At 44.1% G+C, this 23,142-nt stretch overlaps 1 protein-coding gene across 1 annotated transcript in view; it reads left to right on the top strand.

Annotated features, from left to right (window-relative positions):
* BLMH (bleomycin hydrolase) overlaps nucleotides 1-23,142 on the top strand; it is a 512,280-nt gene that overhangs the window by 156,928 nt on the left and 332,210 nt on the right. Inside the window, exon 7 of the mRNA XM_085649231.1 lies at nucleotides 4,340-4,495. Within this exon, the coding sequence (XP_085505357.1) occupies nucleotides 4,340-4,495 (156 nt within the window). The remainder of the gene's footprint in view (nucleotides 1-4,339; nucleotides 4,496-23,142) is intronic.

The following is a 23,142-nucleotide window of genomic DNA, read 5'->3' on the forward strand; positions in this document are numbered from 1 at the left end:
GTGTTGAAATTCATACCACAGATTAGTCTCTCGTTCTCCTTTACTCCCGTAAAAATAAATGGACTATATTTAACGCACGTAATCCAGTGTATATTAAAAGGTTCATAAAAAGCATTTAAGAATATGTCAGTGTTTCATTTTTCACAGAAAAATGTAACAAAGGTCTTTTGTTGGTAACAATACTTTTCAACTCTTAAAAATGTACTGACCCTGCACTGGTAATATTTGAACCAAACATGCTACATGTTCGTTGAATCTAATTGCCTGTCACAGGTCATTTGCAATTTATTATTTTATATAGTGCAGCTTAATCTGCAAGCATCAATATGACTAAAGCTGTACAGAGAAATGTCTTTCTTTACTGGTGTAGGTAAAGCCAACTTTTCACAGCCAGCCTCAATTTGAGGACGATTGATTCTAGACTAACTGAAAAGTCATCACTGACAACAGTCTTGAGCTGTTACATTTAAGTAAGCCAGACATATTGAGTATGAAGAATGGTAAAGCTCATGGTATACCTACAGGTCTACATTCGTACTTTAGTGGTATGAAAATATTTGTGAACGGGGCACAGTGATTTAATATGCTTTGTCACAGGAAGCCAGTGTAGAGCTACAGAAGCAAGGGAGCTTATTGGAATGTTAGCTGCAGCAGAGGAGAGGTGTCAGCATTCTTCACCTTTAGCAGGTTATGAATTGCTTTCTTTGCTGATGCCAGGTGCATTGCTTTGCTGCAGCCTTATCTAGATGAGACAAAAGCATTCATCAAGATCACTTTGTGTGAAAAGATAAAATGGTGGAGGATGGAAAGGGCATGATTGTTCTGTTGCATAGGTTTGTGGGTTATTTAGTTCTGCATCTCTTTCAATTTGCAAGGGTTAAAGCTTCTGGTTCATGCAACAAAAAGTTATAAGATCAGATGAGTGCTATTTTAAGGGATAAGAATATCTTACTCCCATTGACTTGAGCAAGTTGATGCAGAGTCAGTCATCTGTCCATTGCTTTAGTATAGTTTTGAAAGCTAGACATGGTGGTTTGTCTCCTAGAGTTAACTCTGGAGCACCCGGATTGTCATCCTTGTACGTGAACAAATTAAACCGACAGGTTAAATTACGGCGTAATATACAAATTGAATAGAAATGGCAAAACATTGACCCTGGGGTGGGATAAAAGAGCTACAGGAGAGATATCGCAATTCAGTTTGTGCACCAATTACACAAATTTGGCAGAGCTACCTGCACAGAGTGGTTTGATAGAAAGTCAATGCACTGTTACAAAGTTAAAACCATGTTGAAAACTGCAAAAAGATGTGATGAAACCATAGCTGTGACATCACCTGTATCTGAAGTTACCTGTATTCTATAATTTGCAAAGAGTGCCGCCAGTTCAGTGTTCAGGTAAGGTTGAAAGCCATTCTGGAAGGAGGGTAGAGTTTTGATAGTCAGTTCTTGGAGTTGTAGGCATGCAGCCTTCATCATATGTTTTGCTAGAAGTGCATTTTTTAATGATCTAGGTATGAGTCCATATTCAAGGGAGGAATTGATGAAATTCAAAAATTGTTTTTCAATTCAGTAGTATCAAAGGACAATCAAATGGTGCCAATCAAACAATTCAATGAATATACATAAAATACAACAAAGATTGACATGATTCACACATCGCTATTCATCCTGTTCGCATAACGATTAATCACTATAATACCTTAAGAACAATAATAAACAATTAGAAGGAAGCAATCAGCATGATATCAACTATTGACCAAGATCAAAATAAATCAGCATAACATTAATATTTAAGCTTCAACAACACGCTAAACCTTATAGAAATTAACAATAGAGTGATTCCTGGATGCTTATAAATACTCATTATGATCTGTAAATCCTTTGACTGGTGTTGTGTAATAGAGGGTATATTGGTCGATTCCCAACATTGTAGTATGACGAGTAGAGCAATGGAGATGGCAACACAAATAAGTTACCGGCCCAAACTATGTGGGTCAGCAACTATATTATTACATAACCTATGGCTAATACATTTAAATATTTCACTCCAAAATATATTTAATGCTGGTGAGTAAAAAAAAAATAATAATTTAGCCAGTTGCCTAAATAATCTGATTGTCTCTAAAGCATTGTGAAGACCACAGGAAAATCATCATGATCTGTAAGAATTGAGGAGTGTTTTAAATTATTTATATCTGGATAGAAACACAATTCTTTTAAAATTAGCTGCCCACATCAATTTAGAACTCATTGCATAAATCTGCTGCCATTACCATAGGCTATGTTACGGTTGGTAACTTTATTGATCTTTTTAAAAATATTTGTGCTCAATGGCAGATGACGAAGAGCATTATACCAGCATCCAAATAGCAACAGAAAAATTAAAATCATTTGTGTGGAGAGTAGGTTCTACGGAAGCTGCTATTCTGTGCAAAGCTGAATCATAAATGAGGCTTCGGGTCTGTAAAAATTGAAATTTCTTAGGTTCGTAGTATACTGGAATATTGCCACACTTGAAAATCTTAATTTTAAAGATAATGTTTTTCCAGATGTTTCTTTCCATGAATCCATCTTTCCAGGGTATAAAATGCTTAATGGCAAACGTTTTCTTCTGAATATCCGTTCCATCAATACTGTTGCTACAGTCGACAACTTGTGTTATGTTTGTAGAATGCTAGCTTGTGTCTACAGTGAGAAATGTGGAGTCATTATTTGGCCTAAAATCAGAGAGGTAGGCTAAATTTCTGCCACTACAGCTGGCTGTTCCCTAGCCAAAAATTGTAGGTACCAGTGTCAATCACAACACTTTCCAAAGAGCTTTCCCTCCTTGTGAAAGAAAAGTTTTTGTTTGTGTTTAATTTTACTATATTTATATAGTGCTTTGCGTTGTCCATTAGCCTCATTCTGATTTTCTAGGGGAGATATGCATGGAGGTGCTTTCTCATCCAATTGTTTTTACAATACAAGTTTACTGAACTGACCAATAAAGGTATTGACATTTTGGGAAGTTTTGGTGCCTTTGAAAGATCTGTAAGGCTAGACTATCAATCACATGTCCAGCTCTTCCTGGCTGGCTACTCACCCCAATTTATATGCCTTTAATCTGCCTTTTCCAGACTGTGTGTACTTAAAAGACATCACTAGCATTGACCCCATTTAACATCAACAGTGTCATTAATTCACAATACTTGTGTATACTAATTTAACATGATTGCTGGTTACTGAAGAGACATATGGGGACAATAGTGCATGATCTTTTGCTACTTAGACAGTTAAATGCTACTTCATAGGGAAACTTTATACCTCCATCTTCCTCTGCTACCTGTTCCAAGGCTGAATAACCAGTTCTAATGGAGTGTAAGTGGAGACTTGTATAAACTTGTACGTGTATAAATAAATATGACTAACAACTTATTTACTAACTATAGACCGTGTTTCCTTCTGGAGTTATGGAATAGCAGTTTTGAGAAAATACTCCTAATAAAGTGTTATTGGTGTTTACAGTTTTTATTGAAAAGGTCACCCAACATATAGCTGCTGATAGATTTAAGGTCAAATGTCATTGACGGAATAAAAATGAAAATGTAGCAGCTTAATATTTATTTTTTCCAGGAGCTTTATTTCTAATACAGTGGTATTGTGAAGCCCTGAAACGTGCAAAAGCATTTACTTCCCTTTAAATCTCTCCAGGCAACCGCTCCCTTCCGTCACTCGCCAAGCCAACTAGTTATCTGTATAAATCGGCATCCACTTGAACTAATGAGCATTCTGTACAGAGTAGTCAAGTCCCCAAAAACCTTTCCCAAAACCTTAAATTCTGCCTACCTCCCCACCTGCCCACAAACCTCATTCTATCAAACTAAATCTCCATCTGCTTCCTCCAGATTCTACACTTTACTTGCGTGGCTGTTTGACCCAAAAGTCTCTTAGCAATCCTAAAAACCATAGCCATGCTCCACATGTTCAAGACTGTCCTCAAGGTGCATCCCTACCTACTCAAATCTTTACATAGTGATTGAGCCCTCCTGCCTCGCTTAATGGCCAACAATGTTGCGATTTTAATGTCATATAGAATTATGACCAATGTACTTGATGTTGTGTGTTTTATCAGCTGTACTAATTATCATGTCTTCGTTCATACCACCAAACCACCATTCAGATTTAGAGCTTATCTACTGTTATTTTGCTATAGCGTTTGTTTTCAAACTAATCTGGATTTAATAATTTAACTTTGAAGCCATTTTTTAAGTATAGCATTATTGATATTTCACTTTTTGTTTTTCCCACAATGTCACACAAATGTTATTTTTGCTTATGTTGTTTGTTTTCTGGCCCTAGGTTTTTCGAGTGGTCAGTATCTGTCTGGGGAGTGCTCCTGAGACTATAACCTGGGAGTTCAGAGACAAGGAGAAGGCATACCACAAGATCGGCCCAATGACCCCACAGCAGTTCTACAAGGACCATGTCAAACCTCTCTTCAACATGGAGGATAAGGTCAGAAAGCAGCCTTTGCTTTGAAGAGTATTGCCTCTAAACTTCAAAGGCAGCACATCTAAATATAATACTTCTCAGTTATTAGTTCTAAAAATCGATACTTCAGAAAAGTGTTTGTTCCCAGAATATGTTGAAGTAAGGATAGTGTGAAAGGGGTTATGATAAGGGGTTGGGGTTAAGAGTATTCAAGTTTATGGTGCAGAGTTAAGAGTTTGAGATATAAGGGGTAGGCATTACGTTGTTAGGGTTTAAGAGTGTGGGGTTGAGAGTATAAGATTAAAGGAATAGGGTTTAGGGGTTCACATTAGGAGGTTGGCTGATAAGTGGGACATATTTCAAGGTATATAGTGTAAGGGTTTGAGGCACAGACGTATCCTATATAGGATTAACGACGTGGGGTCAAGGTTAGGGTTGTAGGATTACATTTTTGGGGTAAAGGGTTAAAGATTAACTGATTTCGGAATAGCATTAACAGTGTGAGAGTCAAGGGTATAAGGTTATGGCTTAGTCGAGTATTCATAGGTGTGGAGGTAAGTAATCAGTGTTGGTTTTCCCACTAATTAAGTTCGATGAATCACTCTTCAGCTTTTAAGTAAAGCAATTAGGAGTAATAGAAACTAACTGATACTGTTCCTCATGGGAAAAACAGGCTGTAACCCTTTGAAGTGCTTTCAGATGCCCAGAAAGGGCCAGTCAGTTTGAACCTGCTGTGTGGTGCTGGGAAAGCAGCTGGGACAGACACGCAGCTGCTAGTCTCCACTGTTTTGAAACTATTTATTTGAACTTTCGATTATTTATGCTTTCTGTGTTTGATACAATGGACAAAGCAACGACTGCGTCACTGGGTCAAGCTTTATGTATACAGTGAAACATTTAAAGTTCTGTACAACACCAAGATGTGGGTAGTAAATTGTGTATACAGATGTTTAAGGTTTTCAGTGACAACCATGGTTTTAAAGATAATCGCAGCATTTATACTATAAGAACAAAAGGTGCTGCTGCAGCAGTCGGGGAACAAGCAGTTAATGCCCTATTACTTTCCGGTAATCTTCAATAATCCTATCTCACCAATGGGAAAAAAGAACAAACTAATGCTTGCCCTACCCCACCTCCTCCCACTGGGATTACACAAACGTACCTATCCCAGCATTCCCTCTGAACTACCAAGCCCCGATGAAAGCTGGCAAGTCCGGGAGGGCGGGTAGTAATGAATGAGACATGGACAACAGCACCAGGAGTAATGAAGATTTATGGTAAGTAATAGGGCATTACCCCCAGGTCCCTCCTGTCCTTGTACCATTCATAAACAAAGTGTGAATACCCAAGCAACAACTTGCATTCATTAACAACAAACCACCAGGACCCAAGTCAGAGAGCAAAACCAAGTGATTTATTGACACAGAAAAACAAGAAGTCAGGAGCACACAGCCCGCAGTACCTCAAACCAAAATTATCATCATTCCCCAGCAAATTCTGGATCCGATAAAGCCTCACAAAAGTATTAGAGAACGCCCAAGTAGCCGCCCTACAGATTTCCGTCGGGGAAACCCCCTGAAACTCAGCCCAGGAGGCCGCCAACCCCTGGGTAGAATGCCCCTGCCCACCTGCCAGAGGAGGGCAACTGGAAAGGGAGTAGGCCAACATAAATTACCTGTTTCAGCCAGTGCCCAATGGAAGAAGCAGGCTCCCCCCCCCCCCCCCCCCCCCGTCCCCCTCCCATGAGCAGAAACCCCAAAAGATACAAACAGGGAGTCTGACTCCCTAAAAGGATGCATGTGATCAAGATAGTTAAAACAGAAGCACAGGTGCAAGATAGATGCACAAAGCCTGGCAGACATCATGCTAGGACCAGGGAAGGTCATCGACGGACACCGGATTAGCGCTCAAAGCAGGCAACACAAATTCCTAGGAACGATGGAACTGAGAAGGCACCTTGGGGACATAAGAGGAACCCAACCAGAGAACCACCCCAACATCTGAAAAAAGACAAAAAGGGCTCCTGTGCCATTCGAACCCCCAACTCCCCAAGGTGCCTGGCAGAAGTAATGGCCACCAACAAAACACCTTCAACGTCACAAACCACCTCAGCCAAAGACTCAAAGGGAGAAGCCACAAGAGCCCGTAACACAAGGTCCCAAAAGGGAAAGGACAGCCGCACCACAGGACAGGCCAAAGAAAAGTTCTTCAACAACTGCGAGACCAAGTCCTCAACATTGGACAAATTCCACAAGGGGAACGAAATGCCTTAATAGTGGCCCACTGAGTCTGCAAAGTGGTAACATGTAACCGCTTCTCAAACCCCTCCCAGAGAAACTGCAGTACCTCAGGCAGTGAGCAATCGGGGGGGGGGGGGGGGGAAGGGGGACAATTCCAGAGCCCGACACCATCGCTGGAAATTCCCACAATAAAGCCCATAGGATTTCAAACTAGAGGACTTATGAGACTGTTGCAGAGCCAAGGCTAAATTCTCAGGGAAATACCGACGACGCCACCCCTGCCTCTCAACTTCCACACTGACAGCCGCCGCAGCAGGAGAGTCATCGGAGAAGACGGCAGGGGAGACGGAAAGCATGGGAGAAACCAGGGACCCTGCACCGCCAACAACCTCAAAGTGGGGAACTCAGACCGACAATGCCAAAACGGTACCACAACCACCACTTCCCGGGACACCCGCCCCATGCGAGACCAAAACCGGGGGTTCAGCGCAAGTGGCGGGAAAGCATACAGCAGGCGTGATGGCCAAGGAATGGTCAGAGCATCCACCCCCAAACCCCCTCCTGACGGACACAGGAGCAGAACCAAGGCAGTTGAGCATTGTGCCTGGAAGCAAAGAGGTCGAGATAGGGAAGACCAAACCTCCTGCCACCTCGTTGTCCACACCCCGGATGTGAACAGCCATGAGAGACAACGGATCCTCCCAACAAAACCAGGGAATCACCACCGCATTCAGGGATTTGAACCTGGACCCCCCCATGATGATTCAGGTAGGCCACCGACGCCATGTCTGAATGCCCAACCACATAGCGCCCCAACAACCGACTGCAAAATCCCATGACTGCTCAGGATACTGTTGTCAACTCCCGCCAATTTGAAGAACGCCGCCCCTCCAGAAGGGACCAAGGACCCTGAAGCCAGCCGGACTTCAACATCGCCCCCACCCGAAAGCACTGGCATCTTTTGTCTGGACCACCAGAGGAGACGGTTGGAACGGCACACCCCGGGAAAGATTGTCCGGCACTGTCTACCAGCGAAGGGCAGGGACGAGCAAAGGAGCCACCGGAACCAGAACCAAAACAGCCAAATTGCGAGAAAAAGGATTCAAACGGGCCAACAAATATAGCCACAGAGGCCAGATATGAAACTGTGCCCAAGCCACCGTGAAAATCGTTGCCGCCATGAGACCCAGAAGCCTCAACCAGAGATGGACTGGGAAAGAGAACCTCATCAAGAACACCAGAGCAAGGGAACCCAAGATCACTGACCGAGAGACAGGCAGGAAGACCCTGTTCAGATCGGTGTGAAAGCGCGCCCCGATGAAAGTCAATTCCTGCGAGGGCTCCAGTTGACCTTGGGAAGGTTCAGCAGAAACCCATGGGGACGCAACGCAGAACACATCAATTCCCGATCCATTAACAACTGATCCAGAGATGGAGCATGGATCAGCCAATCATCCAAGTATGGGTAGACGAGGACACCCTGAAAATGTAACGATGCCAGCAACGGCACCACCACCTTGGTAAAGACCCTCGGGGAGGACCTCGGGCCAAAAAGCAGCACCCGAAATGACAGCCCGAAGGCAAAACCACAGGAACCTGCGAGACCTGGGGTGAACCGGGACATGATAGCAAGCGTGGGTGCATAAGAAACTGCCCAGGAGAACCAATGGAATCATCCGATGAAGAGTCTCCATTCTGAAGGGCAAATGAATAACACATTTTTTGAGGGATTTTAAGTCCAGGTCCAGCCGGAACCTCCCTGTCACTACGATTCCCCCACGCCCCACCCCCCACCCCCCCACCTCACCTCCAGAGGAGGAACGTCCTGAGTCGCTCCCTTCTCCAAGAGAGACCTGATCCCCAGAGACAGCTCGGCTCCCTTGGTCCGACAAGATAGCCAAGGAGTCGGACGATTCCCTGAATCCAGAAGAGGCCCTGAAAACTCGATGGTATAACCCAGACATACAATGTCTAGAACCCACACATCGGAACAGGACTGCAACCAGGCCGGGAGAAAGTATTGAAGCCGGTCCTCTGACCAACAATCTGGGATCCGCTGCCATGTAGTCAGGGATGAGGTTTGAGGGGGCGACTTAGCCTTCCTATCCCGACCCCCGACCAGACAAGAATCTCCCATGACCCCTAGAAAACTGCCTCCGAGAAAGGGGACGAAAAAAAGACTTGGGTGTGGAAGAATCCGCCTTAGCGGAGGGCTGCTTAAATGAAGAGTGCTTTTGCCTCCTTAAAAGGCCTATGCAACTTGCCCTCCAACTCCTCACAAAACATCATAGTGCCCTGAAAAGGCAAGCGCAGGGCTGAAGCTTTCAGAGCAGTATCACTCTTCCAGTCCTTCAACACAAGATTGCGGCGGGCCACCACACCATCCCCGCCGGAAAGGGCTGAAGCCCTCCCCAAGTCGAAGGACACATCAGAATGGAATTCCACCTGCCGCTCGATATGCTCCAAAAGCCCAGAACAATCAGACGTATCATCCGTTGATTGATACAGGGCCTTGATATCCTAAATCAAAGACAGGGCAACTCAAGTACCATAAATGCCAGCCCGCAGGGCCAGATGAGAACAAGATTACACCTTCCGAAGGTAAGCATTCATCTTCTTTTCCACAGGATCTTAAATCACAGCACCTTCGGCCAAGGAAGTCTGACCCACAAGACTAGCCGCAAAAGAATCAATTGGAATGGAGTCCAGCAAATCCTTTGACATGTCTTGAAGCTGGTAAAGCTTAGCCATGAACCTAGGAAGCATGATACGATCAGGATCCCTCCACTCCTGCTTCAGAACCTCATGGATGTAGGGATGGACCGGCACATACACAGCAGCTGAAATCTGAAACTGCCGCAGCAACGAACCACCAGACATGCTGGGCGCCTCATCATTAGGAAAACCCATGTTGGACGTGACATTGTTTTAGCAAGTCTGGCAACCTATCCATGTCAATGTATTTTCCCTTATGTTCCTCACCCCCATCCAATCCTCTTCAGAACCGGAAGAATGAGAGGAATGAACAGGAAGAGAGCCCTTGGAATGGGCCCCTCCCCCCATCTCACGCAAAGTTTCCTTAATCAACCTCTTGATCCTATCATCATCACCCTCCCTGCGGTGTTTTGATTGTGCGGGAGAAGGAGAGGAAGAAGACTACGAGGGGAAAGACGAGCGCTCCACATGCTTGTGCTTCCTGCAATGCTTCCCCATGTCTCACCGAACATCAAGATGCCACCAGGCGCCAACAGCATTAGGAAGTCCCAGGCGGTCTCCCTACTAGTTATTAACCAGACCTGACTCTGCGCAACTTCTGATTGAACAGATAAATTCAGGAGCAAGAGGGAAGTTTGGCCGTAGGAGTTCAAAGCAATCTGAACAGGGGCACACCTGGCATTATTCCCCAGCCAGATGCGGCCAAAACAGCAAGAAGACCACCCCGAGCTGACCCACAGCAGAGGACAGCTGAGATTACGAGCAGGCCACTGAAGCACAGATCCAGCCCGACCCACCTGATCCACAGAAGCAGAAAAGGCAGAAGTAATCAAGGCTCTGGACCACACCAAGGCAGAATGGCAAATATGCACACAAAAAACGTTATGCGGTACTCGCCCAGGCCGGCCGTCTTAAGGGTCCAGAAGGCAGCCCTGCAGCCGACCGGCAAACCAGCGCCTGACTTCCCGCACCGCCTCCAAGCTGGAAGTCGGGCAACAATATCCGGAAGGGAATTCCTCCCGGAAACCCCCTCAGCTTAGAGAAGCCGCATCTCCCAACGTGCCCCCCAACCCAGGAGGCGCGGCCCGGACTTCTCCAGCGACAACAGGAACCATGTAGGAGGAAATCCACATCTCTCCCCGAAGCCAGGCAGGGAAGGAGACATGAAACGCCAGCAACCCCCCCACTGCCCGGCTGCAGAAACGCAAGTAAACCAGGAGCTTCCCAGCTCCTGACTCATCCCATTCTGCCAGTAGACAGAGGAAAAAAACAGAGGGAATGCTGGGATAGGTACATTTATGTACTCCCAGTGGGAGAGGGTGGTTAGGGCAAGCATTCCTTCGTTCTTTTTTTTTCTGTTGGTAAAATAGGATTATCTCACTTTGTTTATGAATGGGACGAGGACAGGAGGGACTTGAGGTTAACGGTCTTAGTGGTGCAACTCCCCGTTAGTCTATTCTGCTGCAAGTCGCAACATATCCACATGCTTTCTTGCATAGACTGTCAGCTATGTTGTAAATAAGCAATTATACACATGTATGCTTTTCTTGTTAGCTACTGTATGTTTTTCAAACACCATATGTTATGCAATGCACACTTTCTGCTGGATGCAAACATCAGTCAGAAGGATGCGCCTAGAATTAAGTTGACCTAATCTGATTGTACTCTTATAAGGTCGAGTTGCTGACCATCTATAATCTATTTTTATACAGCGCTTAATGATGAAGTGTTTATTTCTAAGTACTATTAACCCTTCATTTGTTGAAATATTATCAAACTGAGTGGCTTGTTGGCCTGGCTGGGATTCAAACCAGTGAAATATAGGTCACACTAAATGTTAGTAGCGTACTCTTAGCTGGCTGAGCCATCTTGTTGACTACTCTGCTTTTGCATCCTTGGCCATCCACAAAAATAGCCCCTTAGATCCTGAATGGCAGCCTTTAGACTCTACAAAAATATTTGTGGAGGGTATATCCCAGAGAAGGTTAATTCTGGCAATCACTGCCTCTAAAGTTCCCACAGAGTCTGTATTGTTTCCAAAACCTCTTACCTCCTTGTTCTACCAAACCTTCTCTTCGCCACACAGCTTCATGCCTTTACTCAGGCAGTAATCAACCTTATTGGTGGTCCTTCTCTATTTGGTACAAAGTTGGCGCTTTAATAATCTTGCAGGGGGCGTGGTCTGGCCACGCAGGAAGATGGCCGCCTGACGAGTGAGCTCCGTCGCGGGATGGACCCTTAACGGAAATTTCTCACCTCACATCGGCTTTGGAGTCCTTTTCTTGTGCCCTGCGACAGCCGGAAGGTGGTGGGCACGATTTGGGCGATTTTTCGGCGATGTGACGGCGAAGTTTCCCTGGTACTGACTGCCTCGATGACAGGGTTGTGTGGAGCTGCGTGTCCGGCGGGGCCTGTCTGACGTATTTACTCAGGCTGCCTCTTTTTCCTCCTCAAGCCGCGCCTCTGTTACGAAGAGCGCCTGCCTCCATGAAGCCGCGCCCCTGTTGCTGCTGAAGAGCGCTTGCTTCCTCATGAGGCCGCGCCTTCGTTGCTGACGACTGGCGCCCGCCTCCTCATGAGGCCGCGCCTTCGTTGCTCCTGACGAGTACCCACCTCCTCATGAAGCCGCACCTCTTTTAACCTGCCTGCTGCAATATTTCTTTTCAGGAATGTCGCCTGACAGGAGTTAGGATTTTTGACGTGTCGACGCTCTGCTACTGGTAGGATTACTTCCTTCTATAATCTTGTTGTGGCACTTATGTCACCCACCTCATCCAGTCAATGTGCGTCTCATCAGGTCAGCAAATTAATTTGAGACCCATCACACTAAACTGTTCTTCCAAGCTGAACTTTTTTGCTACAGTTGCAGTTTCGCGCCTTTTTGACTTTGGTTACAGCTGGCGCTTCATGGCTTCCTTTAGCGCAGTCTGTATGTCTCGCAAAAGAGTGTGCCTTTTTCCAATGCCATTATAGTGCCCCTGTCAACTTCTTCAGTTAGGCTGTGCTTTTTCTGCTTTGACTATGATTACCTTGCATTCTACAGCCTTGTTCATCTCGCTGTGCATGTAACTGTGCTTATTATTACCATACGTGCCTTTGAATATAGCGGCAGTTGATATCATATTCACAAGTGTAATGACTTTTTTGGGGGTCACTAAGCAATGATGTACTTTTACATTTTAGTGTCTAGAAATGCGATATAAGCTCCTTTTAGCTTATTAATGTCATACATATTCAGCTATTAAGTGTATTACTTTTGCATGTCTTGGTATTTTTCTGCAACTACATATAAGCATTCCTTAACAGCAAGACGGCTTTACGTACTTTCAAAGTTTTTATCAAACATTCTCATCAAATGTCTGCCTCTAAGCAAGGAAACAAGGCTTCTAAACCACTTCTTTTTGCAGAAGCTCTCAAGCAGTCCACCAATATGCCAACAAAAGGCAATGCCTCCTCTCCTTCCGCTTCACCTCAGGCTTCGGTCTCTAATGGTGGGCAGGCGTCGGCGGCAGCTTTGCAACGTATCCTGCACGAAATTTCCGAGGTTAGTCGTCGATTAGATGACATGCACCTTACAATTGCATCACTAGCTGAGGAGACTAAATCAATTAAGACAGAAATTACCAACTTTCATACGAAGTTTGAATCCCTTGATTCTAGAGTTCTGGCAGTGGAGAATCGATTGGAATCTCTTCCAAATCAAGACCGGGACCTTTTACTCTTCCATAGTAAACTCATTGATTTGGAAGACAGAAGTTAGAGGGACAACATCCGTTTTTTTGGCTTTCCAGAGCGCATTGAAGGGCAGAGTTCCAGTGCATTTCTGTGTCGTATACTCCCAAAGCTAACTGGCATTCCTTTCAATCCACCTCTGGAGATACAACGGGCTCATAGAATTGGCCCTCCACGTGGTGATCCTGCCGCGCGTCCACGACCGATTATTGCCTGTCTTCTTCGTCATGAACAAACAAGACAAATACTATCTGCTGCTCGGCTTCAAGGCTCCTTTTCTTTTGAAGGTCATCGCATTTTTATGGCAGCTGATTTCTCCAAGGAAACTAATGAGCGGCGGAAAGCCTTTCTCTCCATGCGACCTCAACTACGTCAATTAGGTATCAAATATGGCCTATTTGACCCAGCACGCTTTCGCGTTACCAAAGATGGAGTCTCTAAGGACTTTTTCGACCCAGAGCATCTTCAACAATTCCTGGACCATCTTCATCCTCAAGAGATGGAGGTTCTCACTACATCCTCACAGCAAGTTCAGTCCCAATCACCCTCTAAGTCTTCCACTACATTGTCAGATCGCAACAGGCGCCCTCATAGCAGCCCCCGACCTCGGGGTAGGGATCTTGAACGACTTCATCGCTCACAAGAAGATAGGAAATCTGCAATACAATCGGTTTCGGTTGCTACGTTCTCACAAGATTTGCAGAGAGACAAGTCACGTTCTCCTCTTAAAACTCCTTCAGATGCGGACTGAATAATTCTCTCTCTCCTGGAAGTTGTTGTCTTTAATACTACTGGCAGTTAACTGTAGACTCTCTTTTCTTGAGTCTTATTTTTTATTGTTAATTATTTAACACATTTCTGACATGTTTTGCTGTTCTTATAATATCTGCTTGTCCTTTTTTACCTCTTTCTTTCTAGCTTTCTACCTTATTTCTTTTCTCCTTCAGTCTGCTTGCTGTTATTTCTCTGCCTAATAATATCACTCTTCCTTCTTCCTATATTCATTGCTCTTCTTGTTACAATTTATTGCTTAAATATTTCTTAATGATTCCGCATTTACTTGGGCGCCTTGGCGTCTAATGGTTTAATTACAGTTTTATTACTCTACTTGCACGATTGCATGTTTGTCTATGCTTATTTATACACGCATTGTATGCGTTATGATCTTAGGTTACTTTACATTTAATCATTACTAGATTCCCCCCTTCTAAGCAATACTGCTTCTTAATCTCTATTTTGCTCTTTCTACCTTTTTATCGTACCTATGTTTTCTTTCACAATGCTTTTCTGGGCTTTCCTTCTATATCATTACTACTCTCCTAATCTTTTCTCTTTTTCTGTGGGGTCTTTTCCCGTGGCGGTGCTCTAGTGCGCCCAGACCCGCGGGTAACAGTTTACGGTCTCTTGATTTCTCCTTGCTTTTTCTCAATATTTTATAGTTTTCCTTATTATTGTATCACTTCTCTAAATCTCATCTCCTTTTTTTTTTTTCATTATTCTTCTTATCGTTTCTTTCATGTATTCCATTTAAATCAGAGTATCGTTTCCATTTATTTTATTTTTGTTTCCCCTTCTTTTTGTCATTTCTTTTTCTTTTTCCTGTGTTTGGTTCAGCACGTTGTTTTGTGCTATATTCTCCTGTTTCTGATATTTGCATTGTTCTAATATGGCAAAAACACACTCTCTTAATGCAATTACTTGGAATGTACATGGTCTCACCCATTACATAAAACGGAAGAAGGTTCTCTCCTACCTTCAGACTAAGCATGTAGATGTAGCCTTGCTTCAGGAGACCCATTTGGATGCTCTAGAATCAGACAAACTTTGTAGAGACTGGGTGGCTAAGGTTATACATAGTAGCATTCAACAAGATGAATCCACGGACGCAGGTCCCCTCCGCAAGTGTGGAGTTGCAATTCTCCTTCGCAAATCCCTTCCGGTCACTGTCTCTAAAACATGGTCAGATGTAAATGGCCGCTACGTATTTGCTAAACTTAAAATTGGTGATTCTCACATCTGTGTAGGGTCTGTATATGCCCCTACGGGTACCAAAAAAACATTCTTTCTTCAACTATCCCGCTTGTTGCTCGAAATTAATGCATCGCAATATTTGATTGGTGGAGACTGGAATGTGACGCAAGATTCTATTCTAGATAAAACTGGCCCATTAGATAGGGGCAATGCGTCAGATAGAGCTTTGCTAGGTGACATTATCTTAGATATCGGGTTGGTTGACCATTGGCGTTTCAGTCACCCAACGGATAAGGAATATACTTTCTTTTCGTCGACTCATGGTACGTTTTCTCGTCTTGACTACTTCCTCATCTCACATAACGCAGTTAAGTTGGTCACAGATTCCTGCATTCTGGAAGCGGCATTGTCTGACCACTCTCCGGTTCTCCTTTCCCTTGAACTGGGACTTTCTAGTCCTGGACGTAAGCCCTGGCGAATGAACATTCAGCGCCACAGGACTCCTGTCGGTAAATCCCAACTGCAATCACACCTTCAAACTTATCTTTCTACTAATCAGGGGTCCGTGACCTCCAGCAGGACTCTTTGGGCTGCAGCTAAGGCTACTTTAAGGGGACAATTAATGCGTGATGCAGCACTCGCTAATAAGCAAAATGCGAGGAGACAAGTGGAGCTCGAACATGACATACAAACCTATTCTCGCCTATACATCACTTCTCCGTCCTTACAAAATCGTAAATTGCTTGAACAAGCCCGAATGGCCTTAAACAGTCTTTTTACATCTAAAGCAGAATACGCTTTACAGAAAATGAAAGGTCGACACTACGAGCAAGGAGAAAAGGCGGGAAGGTTACTAGCCGCGCAGTTGCGTCAAAGGGAGGCATCTATGGCCATTCCGGCCATCAGATCTGCGCAAGGACACTTGTGCACCAAACCTCAAGATATTGTCAATGAGTTCGCCTCCTTTTACGAATCCCTTTATACTTCTGATAATCGAATGGATTCGGACAAGATGACGGCATTTCTTGCAAAGGTGCATCTCCCTTCTCTCTCAGCGGATGGCAAGGCCATCCTTGAGGGTGAAATAACTAGGGATGAGGTTTCCAGTGCGGTCGCTGCCCTGCCCTATCACAAGGCCCCTGGTGAGGATGGATTTCCTCCTGAATTCTATCGTTGGGCAGGTCACAATATTATTGACACTCTACATGCCGCATTCCAGGAGGCGGATGCTGCATCTTCATTAGGCCCCCTTTCTAACAAAGCTATTATTGTTGTGCTACCAAAGCCAGGTAAAGATCCCCAGCTTTGCAGTAGTTATCGTCCCATTTCCCTGTTGAACTCTGATATTAAAATACTGGCTAGTATCCTTGCGTCTCGTTTGCGTAAAGTCTTGCCTTCTTTGATACACCATTCCCAAGTAGGCTTTGTACCGGGACGCTCTTCCCGGAATCATTTGCGTTCTCTGGCCCATGCACTGTGGTCGGCTCAACATCTTACCGATGATGCGTTAGCCCTTTCACTTGACGCAGAAAAAGCGTTTGACCGCATCGAATGGAATTATCTTTTCACGGTCATGGAAAAATTTGGCTTAGGTACAAAATTTATTGATAAAGTACGTTTACTTTACAATCATCCTTCTGCTCAAGTGAATTGTGGTGGGTTTCTGTCTGATACCTTTACAATTAAGAGAGGGACACGCCAAGGTTGTCCATTATCCTCCCTTCTGTTTCTTTTGGCTATGGAGCCTTTGGCTGCTACCATCCGTCAATCTGATGAGGTTTCTGGTATCCCTCTCCCCATTGGACATTCCAAAATATACCTGTATGCTGATGATATCTTACTCACTCTTACTCGTCTTCCTCGGTCGATCCCCTCTCTTCTTCAAATTATTAATGATTTCTCTTCCTTTTCAGGTTATAAGATTAATTGGGACAAAAGTGAGGCTTTGCCTATTTCTAACGGTACCACAAAAGCAGCCATCTTTGGATTTCCTTTTCACTGGCAGTCCTCACGCCTCAAATACTTGGGTGTCCTAGTTAATAAAGGACTACAAGATATGGTTACAGATAATTTGTCTCCTCTTATCTCCCAAATGCAACGGGATTTTGATAAATGGAAGGCTTTGGGTCTTTCTCTTTGGGGTAGGGCTCAGGCTGTTAAAATGGTTACTCTTCCGAGATTTATATACATCCTGGGCATGCTTCCCCTACAGATTCCCTTATCCTTACTCCGGTCAGTAGACGCCCAGATTAAAACCTTCATTTGGGGTACTGCTAAGCCTCGCCTTGCCATAACTAAGTTGAAGGCTCATCAGTTATCTGGCGGCATTGGTCTTCCATCCATTGAACACTACTCTTTGGCGTTACATATTTCCCAACTCTCATATTTTTTACCTGGTATTAAAGACTTGCCACAATGGGTCCAAATAGAACGACATCTTCTATCCTCGGAATCGAATCTTACTCCTTTGTATGGTAGTGGCACTAGTCGTCTCGACCCGAAAAATCCGATATCTGCCATGCATAAATCCTGGCAGAGAAGTCATAGGTTGTTAGGTTCGAATCCAAGAATTCACATCAAGGCTCCCCTATGGAATAATTCGGGCATTCGTATCAATGGTCGTATGTTATCCTGGCCTGAATGGCGTGCTGCAGGTATCCTCTATCCGGATCAGCTTCTGCATGATGGGGATTTTAAGCCATTCTCTCAGCTAAGGGTAGAATTTGATCTTCCCCTACATCATTCTTCTAAATACCTTCAGCTCCAGCAATGTCTGAAGACCCATATGGGGTCATCGCCATGGCTACTGCAAGACTCCCCTATTTTATCCTATTTGCACATTTGGGGGAGATTTAAAGGTGTTACTTCTGGTATATACAAAATTTTATCGTCCCATCTTTTCTCTAAATCTCTTTCACACGATCTTCAGCGTAAATGGCAAGCTCGCCTCTCAATTTCCTTTTCCGACACTGAATGGGATTTGATTCTAGAGAATTTGAACAAGGGAGCCCGTGAATCAAGGCTCAAATTTTGTCTTTTCAAAATACTACACGATTGGCATTGGTCTCCAGTCAAATTGCACAAAGCTGGTCTTCTTTCCCATTCTAACTGCTGGAGATGTACCAATTCAGGCTGTGATATTACTCATATCATTTGTGAATGCCCTAGTATCCAATCTTATTGGGCTTACATCGGTACTACTTTAAATTCCACTATGCCCCTAAAATTGCCACTTACACCAACTAACATTCTCCTGCATGACTTACGCCACTCTCCAAAGCTCTCGAAACCACAACTCCGTCTTTTTCATACCTCACTTGCTACTGCTAAAATATGTATCCTGCGTCATTGGAAATCATCTTTACCTCCCTCTCAGGAAGATTGGTTGGTAGCGATGATCCAGACTGCCTCACATGAACGCACAATCTATAACCTTCAGGATCAAGCTGACACCTTTCTCCGAATTTGGTCTCCATTTCTTAAATCAAATGCTGCTAATTCCTCTGCCTCTACTTTTACCCAAGCACATTAATCAGCTTTTACCCTCTCTTGTCCTTTGTTTATTTCTTTTCTTTGCCTTCTGTATCCTCTGCTTTATTCGTTGTAGTGTTCTTCTGTCTTTATCTAATCACTTTATCTTTGTTCCATCTATTTATATTTCCTGCACTTTTGTTGTCTAGGCTTCTTCCCTTTTCCTCTCCTTATAGGTTATTTCTTTATTATGTATCATTCTATGCCTCGTCATAATTATTACTTCAATTAGTATTTATCTATTTAAATGCATATTTATATCATATTTATTCATCAGTATTTTTCTGCATTGTTTCTTTCAACCTGGATTTATTTTCTCTTTATTTTCTGTCGTTTATGCTTTGATGTATTTGTTCTATAAAATTCAATAAAAAATTTCAACACAAAAAAAAAAAAATAATCTTACATACTTTTCTTCCAATCTTCTCTCACAGTGAATATTAGTTCCTTTTGCCCTCTGTGACTCTCCAAGACTCAGTCTGAGAGCTCATCAGACAATGCTTCTTTGCAAGATAATATTCATATGCTGCTGAAATGAATAATTACTACAAAATTATCACCTGCTACAAAAAAAGTATTTTCTGTTTTTAGGAAGGAGGCCTTTGTTGGCCTTGATGTAGATTCTTATGACATGTCGTGTATCTAGTGGCTTTTGTGTGAAATAAGTGGAACATCTGATCTTTGAGGATTTTTTTTTATTACGTTCACTAGCAGGACCTCTTAAATGGATGCTACTTTTCAAACTTTCACCATGTTTAATCATAAAAGTTAATGTAATGGAGTAAAGGAGAGAGTGAATATTCCACACGATACAGGCTTTACTTTAAAGTTCAGGAGAACGTGTGTGTATTTGTATGTGTGTGTGTGTGTGTCTGTCTGTCTCTTCAGGAAAATTAAGCCTACGCAATACTAACATTGCCAATTGTTTGTGGCATGTCACCGAGTGAACACAAGAATATTTATTCATGAACATTTGGCACACATATATACCCTATTATGCTTTCAAAACAGCCCGGGTTTCAGTTTCTTAGAAGGGCCCCTAAACACCACATCTTTGCCCTGCTACCCTTGTTATTTTTCGGTCTGTTTCCTTTTCATAACCCGGGCTGGGTTCATTATCTGGTAACATGTTGACCTATGGAGATGCTGTCTACCGGTACGTCGTGACGCTCGCCCCTCTTTTCATTGAGCTGTATCCTGGCGTCTCGGAGTATGGGACGTCACTGCGACCTCCATGCCCTGTATTTTTAGATGCTTCCTCTGTTGCTGCAGTGAGCTCCCTTCAGGCGGCCTAGGAGTCGTGTAAGCTTCCTTAGGTCTCGTGTCCGGCTGGAACAATGCGCATCTAGGAAAATGCAGCAGATAAAGTCACGGTTACCACTCTGTGTTAGCAGTAGATTCGCTGTCCATCTAAAGTCTGATGGTGACTCGGTGAAGCCTTCTTTCTGTTATTTTCTGGGTATTTTACAGTTGTTGTTCATTTGTCTGACTCCTGTGGGTATCCCTATCTACAGTGGCAGTAATGAGTTGGCAGCATGTGCTTTATAAGCAACATGCTCCCATCACTGCTTGCATACATGCCATCACACTTTTTTTTCTATCCACGAAAAGGTGTAGCTTGGAATATGCTTCTTTCGCACTGAAAATTCCTTACACAGCCTAGTTTTGCTACTTTTCTTTTAATAGGACTGCACCATTTTTTTGAGCGGTTTTCTCTTGCATCTGCATATTGCTTCAGCTCTGGTAGCTTCTGACACAATGGTCTAAAAGTAATCTATGCATGTTGTACCATTCCCAGCAGCTGACCCTCATAACCTCTGCGTCGTGTCCTTTGGGAACAGTCATTCGGTGCACTTGTGCTGTCTGCTACAATGTGTATGAGTACCTCTGAAATTTCCTAACGTGCATCGAGAGAAAGGATAGGTTGATCCATAACAAGTTGTTGGAACTCTACATCAAAAGTCAAATTGTATATGGAGTGCCCCTGAAACAGCACTTCCTATACTTATTGTGGAGGAGGTAGCAAGGCATCCTCTTCCTCACCAGGCATTCTCTCCCAGACAACCTTCTGCTCCCACTGGCCCTGCTAAAGTGGTGTGACTAAGCCTGGAGAAGATTACAGCGCCTGCTTACAAGACCGTTTTTGGCTCTTACGAGACAACTTGTTCCACCCAGTCCTTGTTGTCATGGTCTAGGAAAGTGGCCTGAAACGGTGCAAGCCCTTTCGCGGTTGAGGGTCACATTGTCCCCTTCTTTGGAATCTATCACAACCACTAATTGAGTGGACGCAGAAGGCTCAGGCCGTTGCATCTAGTAGTCCAGCTTTGTCATTGTGGCTCCTTTGTACTAAGGCATGAGTACTTGTTATCATTTGCGCAGGAGCCACAAAGTATGGTCTGTGGTGTGACCGAGGGCTGCACTGTGGTGGTAGGGGGTCCCGGGTGGGTCAGGGATTGTGTAAGGAGGTCTAACTAAAATGTTAAATAAACAAACAAGCTTTTCTGAGGAGCTTAACTAAAGTTAAGTGGTGCAGGACACCACAGTGATTACTTAATTTAACCTGCAAATAAATGCTTGCCCGTTTATTAACCATTTTTTCTGAATATTAGTGCTCAGCAAGTCAACAGCAGCTCGTGCGACTGTTCACCAGGGGGGCCGCATGTGAAGGCCAAGCGGCCCACATGTAAAGGTCAAGAGGGTCGCACTTTGAGTATCACTGTACTAAGGGGTCAAGTCATCATTTCTTCCTAGGTGTCCATGTCACACCATCTTCAGAGACTTCCACCGGAGAGCTAAGCACAGCTGCTCCTATGAGTGGTCACTGTTGTAGAACTGTCCTAACCAGGTATTCCAATCTACTATCCAGAGTGGGTGGAAGTTGTGAGAGAGTCCCACTCAGTTAGACAGGCTTGGTGCAAGGCAAGTATACTGTAATAAATAATTGCTAGGGCATAGATTTTAAATATAGTCACATGCATTAGGGCGTATTCAATCACCTACCATAAATGACCAACCCTGGTTCTAAATAATTATATTAGAGACATTTGTGGCTGTAGATATATATCCTGCCATCTACTGTTGGGTCCGGATATGTGGAAGTTGTTTTTCTTAGGAGAAGTCTTTCGAGTCACGAGGTAGAGTGACTCCTCTTGGTGATAATGCGGATGGGCATTGACCCCATTGCTGGATTGTTTTAAAAAAAAATTCACAATATATTTTGTCAGCAGTCGCAATGGGCCTGGCAGGGCCAGGTAGCCAACCAATACAAAGCATATGCATAGGAGTAAGATGGTGACTTTTTAAAAATATTTATCCAACAATACAAGAACAACAATATAGCATAATGCCCCAACAGGGAGCTGTAGTGTCAAATTACAGCTGCATTGTATATCACATATCGGGCCTAGTGAAATTGCTCTATTATTCATACATTCACATCCACCGCACAGCCTCACCTCCATTGTCACACATATTAATCTATGGAGGTCACCTACATAGGTTCCACAAGCAGCCCACGGTATTCCGCCCACCTCTTCTAAATCTTAGGGTGTTTCTGCGGGCATCCTCTCGTTTTAAAAATTGGCAATTCTAACCCCATGCAAAAATCGAGGCCCTTTTTCCACACCCGACCCGTGGTGGGGACGTGTCTTTCCATGCCCTCGAAATGTCAAGCTTAGTCAGTGTAAGACCCAGTAATAGTAAATGCCGTTTGTAGATGTTACCCCCGATGTCATCGGTAATGTGGAGTAGGGCTAGGCGAGTATGGGATGTTCCACCCGAGAACCTCTGACAAACATGTAATAACCCCCCGCCAGTACCTGGAGAGTGTGGTGCAATGCCACACAGTGTGTATAAGAGTACCACGGACAATTCACACCGCAGGCAGAGGGGAGAGGCAATCATTCCGGCCCGCCATAGCCTATACCTGATGTAGTAGACCCTATGGAGATACTTAAATTGGATAAGTCGTAATCGTGTCGCGATGACAGCAGTTCTTGAGGATTCCAGGGCCTCTGCCCAATCTTCGTCGTCTAGTGGGCCAATATCTTGCTGCCATGCCGCACGTGTTTTATCTAGGGAAGTGGGGCTGTTTGTTATTAATGTTCTGTAAATCTTGGTAATTCTGTGCTCCCCTAAGTCTCTCATAAACACTTTGGCTTCAATAGGGCTGAATTCAGGCACGGTTTCCTGGTGCTGGAGATAGGGGGAAAAGGCATGACGGAACTGGAGATCTCTGTAAAATTGTGATTTGTGCATTGTGTATTCTTGTTGCAATTCTTGAAAGGACCTCAGCGTCTGACCATGAAGGACATCACCTATCCTAGAAATACCTATGGCCTCCCAGCTGGAAAACCCAGGTAGCCCAGGCAGGGAAGGGAGGAGACCATTGTGCCATAACGGCGTCTTTTTTGTTAGCCAACCCCACCATCCCATCTGTTGCAATGATCTCCTCCAAATCCTAAACACCGTGACAGTGGCTGG

This window comes from Triturus cristatus, chromosome 3_2 (genome assembly GCF_964204655.1).
Source record: "Triturus cristatus chromosome 3_2, aTriCri1.1, whole genome shotgun sequence".
NCBI lineage: Eukaryota > Metazoa > Chordata > Amphibia > Caudata > Salamandridae > Triturus > Triturus cristatus.